This window comes from Physella acuta, unplaced genomic scaffold (genome assembly GCF_028476545.2).
Source record: "Physella acuta isolate Inbredline_101_S28 unplaced genomic scaffold, ASM2847654v3 ptg001906l, whole genome shotgun sequence".
In the NCBI taxonomy this organism is placed as follows: Eukaryota; Metazoa; Mollusca; class Gastropoda; family Physidae; genus Physella; species Physella acuta.
This window is the reverse complement of record NW_026733411.1, coordinates 97,549-102,240: the sequence shown is the minus strand read 5'-3', so window position 1 is coordinate 102,240 and position 4,692 is coordinate 97,549. Positions and strand designations below refer to the sequence as shown.

The window sequence follows — 4,692 nt, the reverse complement described above, 5'->3', positions numbered from 1 at the left end:
GAAAAATTAACTTGAGAATAATTTAGAATAAGAGCTATGGTGTTACTAGGTCGGGTATTTACCCACCGTCCAACAATTTTCGGTTTGGTGTTACCCGTCTCCATATTGTTTTGTTAAATTAAGGGGATAAATCATTGTATTGTCAGTACATTTTTCTGTTTTTTTCGATTTGGTATCACACTGTGCGACCCGCCCCCCCCCCCCCCCCCCCCCCCCCCGTCTTTGCCTTGAGACGCAACTGGATAAATGAATACACCTCGATTAATGCTGATCTAACAGACTTGACTTAACTTTACTAATGGCCCCTGGGGAGCAAAGGACTTAAACCATACCTCTCCAGGGGAGCAAAGGGCTAGAGCCACACCTCTACTGGGAAGCAGGGGGCTGTAATCACACCTCTCCTGGGAAGCAGGGGGCTGTAATCACACCTCTCCTGCGGAGCAAAGGGTTGTAATCCCACCTCTCCTGGGGAGCAAAGGGTATAATAACACCTCTCCTGAGGAGCAAAGGGTATAATAACACCTCTCCTGGGGAGCAAAGGGTTGTAATCACACCTCTCCTGGTGAGCAAAGGAACGCAACCATATCTCTCCTGGGAAGCAAAGGGCTGCAACCACATCTCTCCTGGGGAGCAAAGGGTTGTAATCACACCTCTCCTGGGAAGCAAAGGAACGCAACCACATCTCTCCTGAGGAGCAAAGGGTTGTAATCACACCTCTCCTGGGAAGCAAAGGAACGCAACCACACCTCTCCTGGGGAGCAAAGGGTTGTAATCACACCTCTCCTGGGAAGCAAAGGAACGCAACCACATCTCTCCTGAGGAGCAAAGGGCTGCAACCACACCTCTCCTGGGGAGCATAGGGCTGCAACCACACCTCTCCTGGGAAGCAAAGGAACGCAACCACATCTCTCCTGAGGAGCAAAGGGCTGCAACCACACCTCTCCTGGGGAGCAAAGGGCTGCAACCACACCTCTCCTGGGGAGCAAAGGGCTGCAACCACACCTCTCCTGGGGAGCAAAGGGCTGCAACCACACCTCTCCACCGGACTCGGTTTTGGACTGCTCCCCTTATCTGTGCCCACGTAAGCCCAGCGGTCTTAGCCTCTTACTCCACCGTTTTTCTCCATGATTTCCTTAACCGGCGCACGTTCCCCCTTCCCTAGGGGATTCTAGTCCTTAGCTTTTCTCGCGATATTTACTTCTTTCCTTCTCAGAGTATGTCCAATCCAATCCTTTAACGGGCTTTGATCTAACATGATTCTTAACAATTAGGGTTTATTGAATATGACGTCGTTACGACTTTACTTAACCTTGTAAATTATGATACGAATTAATTCTATGAAGTTATGATTTAGCTTGACTTGATCATGTGAAGCCCCTTGAGGAGCAAAGGGCTGCAGCTATACCTCTCCAACCTACTCTGGGCAGCCCAGTTAAGCCCTTATAAGCCCCACGGCCCAAGTTTTTAACTAGTACGACGAAGCCATTACGCTCGTCATAATTCAATTCAATCCCGCACACCTAAGTGAATCTCACCTGAAATCCTACTTAACATTTCCTTACCTGCTCAAGACGCTAATTAATGCCTGCCATTATACCACTCTCACTAAGTGGGCTATTTTTAGATCTCAGCGCTCCTGAAATCGTCGTCATGTCAACTTGATTAGACCGTCTGTAAGTGGCATTATATTTCACTCATTAGTTTAATACTTACCTTTACAATGAGTAGATTATTTTGTTTTTTTATTCATTAAATAAATTAAAACATGGAGGAGAAGTAATAATTTTATGTTTTGTTTTATTTATAGATCTGACATGCATTTCAGTTCGTTTGTACGACGGTTGTTCGAAAAATATCTAGTTGCTTAGATTCGTGTCCAACTTTTTTTTTTTGGTATTGTCTTCTCACAATTAATTAAAAGTAACATAACAATCTTGGTACACACGAAGTTTCAGTTATATGTTTCTTCTTTTTTTTTCTTCGTTCTTAATTCAGTATATAATGGAGGATTTATACAACAAGCCCAACTTCGTGTATGAACTGGACTAGTCCTTTTGCTTTCCTCCATCATAAAATAAAGCAATGCGTGCGGGGGGCGGGGGGGGGGGGGGGGACATATGTCCCTGGGCGCCGACCTTAGGGGGCGCCAAAATGGGTTGGAAAAATAAATTGAAAGGTTGAGGGGGTGCAAATCGAAAGTTTGAGGGGGAGGGATGCAAAACGAAATCTTGAGGGGGGGGGGGTGCAAATCGAAAAGTTTGTCCCCGGGCGCAGGGAAGGGTCGCTACGCCTCTGTACTAAATGGCCCGTTGACTCCGACTTCAGCCTGCTTTTCTTTCTGGATTTGCTTCCATAGCCTTTGAACACCCAAGAACAAACTACAAGGCAGCAGCTGCTTGATTTTGGGGTTTTCTCTCCAAGATGGGTTGCTGTCCCCAGCTGACTAGCCCCATCTGCCCGGGTTTGGAGTTATATCGCCCCATGCTCGCTGTTGAAGTCATTTCCTTGAATTTACGAGATGTTTTAGGTTGAATATCCTAAAACAATGGATATCCCACCTCATCCTCCATGACCACAAACCAGTTGGTCCACGGCTGTTTATTTGGTATTCACAGCTAACCCTCATATCTAAGGGCCTCTCCCCCATCCGCTAAGCGCTTGGTAGGAGATAGTAGCTCCCCCAAGAGTTACATGTTTAAAATATTAATTTTGCGCACTTTTTTTTTTTTTTTTTTTTTTTTAGTATGAAAATTTTAATATTTTTTAGTATACAAACATGTAACTGAGATGATTCTACAGCATTTTACAGTCTGATCTTCTTTGCAATTATTGTTATTGAAAAGCTAGGACAATTTAACAAAGATGTGTATCATTAGAAAAAAAGTTTAAAAACACAACTCTGAGTCACACAAACAAATAAGTTACACTGACCAACCATACACACACTTTAAATTTACTTATTTCATTTCTGGGGAGAGGATAATGTTTTAAGAAAACCTGTTGTTTTTTCTAGCTCGGGTCGGCAACGGTTATACCATAAGTAACATAGTTACTGAACTTATACCATAAGCAACATAGTTACTGAACTTTTACCATAGGCAACAGTTACTGTACTTATACCATAAGCAACAGTTACTGTACTTATACCATAAGCAACAGTTACTGTACTTATACCATAAGCAACAGTTACTGTACTTATACCATAAGCAACATTATTACTGTACTAATACCGGAAGCAAAACAGTTACTGTACTTATGCGATAAACACTTACGTTACTTGACCGATGAATTTTATACCTGACAATATTATGAAAATTTACATGTGAGAACAAATGTTATTATAACCTCAACCATTGGGCAGGGGACAGATCTCCATCTTCAACCAGCATTGGTTGCCAACTTTTGCGCACTATATAATGTAAACAGAGAACGAGTTCAGTGCAGTCGACCAATTGTTTACTTGTTACTTTTAGCATTAATATATACTAGGTAAACAAAAGAACATGATGGTTTTTGTGTATAGCATATGTGGGTTATAAATTTACAATTTATTTTTCCCTTCTTAAATCCTGATACCATTAAGTGTATTGCTGGGTTACTGGGTGGGGTTTGAGAGAGAGAGAGAGGGGGGGGGGGGTAGGGAGGGGGATAACTGGCTGCCACATAAAGAACATGATTATAAAAAGAATTACAACTTCCCTCCCTTGTTTTCCTCTTTCCCTTTTATGACGTCCTAACCCAGGGGTCGGCAACCTGCGGCTCGCGAGCCGCATGCGGCTCTTTTGATGTCAAAGTGCGGCTCTCGAGTTAAATGCGCAAATATTAATCATTAAATTATTTCAATTTCTATACTCTTTAAAAAAATACTGCAGAAAATACTTTAAACAGCATAACATTTTAAAACTCTTTATTTTAACCCCGCCACCAGTATGGCATCTGATAGAAAGAAGAGACGAATTGAAGAAGAAAATAGAGAATTTAATCAGGATTGGACCGAGTCGTTTGCGTTCATATGCAACATAGATGGCCTGCCGACTTGTCTCATTTGCCAAGAAAAACTGGCGCACAATAAGAAGTCCAATTTGGAGAGACACTTAACTACAAAACATGCCCGATTCGCTGTTCAATATCCAACCGGTGAGGCACGGAAAAAAGCTGTCAAAGAGCTTCAAAAACAAAACCAACAGCCCAGTTCTATGCTCAACCACTGGGCGCAATCTTCAAGTAATGTCAATCTGGCAAGCTTCGCGTTATCATTACAAATTGCAAAAAAGAGGGAAACCATTCACAGATGGTGATTACGCCAAAGATTGTTTCATAGTTGGAGTTGAAGAAATGTTTCGTGATTTCAAAAACAAAACCGAAATCATGAAGAAAATCAAAGATTCGCCTCTGTCTGCTAAAACAGTAGAAGATATAACTTCTAAAATGTCTTCAAATATAACACACATGCAAGTGGAAGACATTCAGTCGGCTTCTGCTATATCACTTGCTATGGATGAGTCTTGCGACATAAGATACACGGCACAAGTTACCCTATTCGCCAGGTATATTTCGTCATAAGGTCCTATAGAAGAACTACTAGGTTTACTGCCGCTCTCAGGGCAAACTGGTGGAGAAGACATAGCAGATGCTGTGAAAAACTGCCTGGAAGACTATGAAATCGATATAAATAAAATAGTTTTCATAGCA

At 42.2% G+C, this 4,692-nt stretch overlaps 1 protein-coding gene across 1 annotated transcript; it reads left to right on the top strand.

Moving 5' to 3' along the window:
• The first annotated feature begins 3,929 nt into the window (after positions 1-3,929).
• LOC131931176 (general transcription factor II-I repeat domain-containing protein 2-like) lies at positions 3,930-4,298 on the top strand. Its single transcript, XM_059287880.1, has one exon. The coding sequence runs from the start codon at positions 3,930-3,932 to the stop codon at positions 4,296-4,298; it is 369 nt and encodes a 122-aa protein (XP_059143863.1).
• Positions 4,299-4,692: the final 394 nt, after the last annotated feature.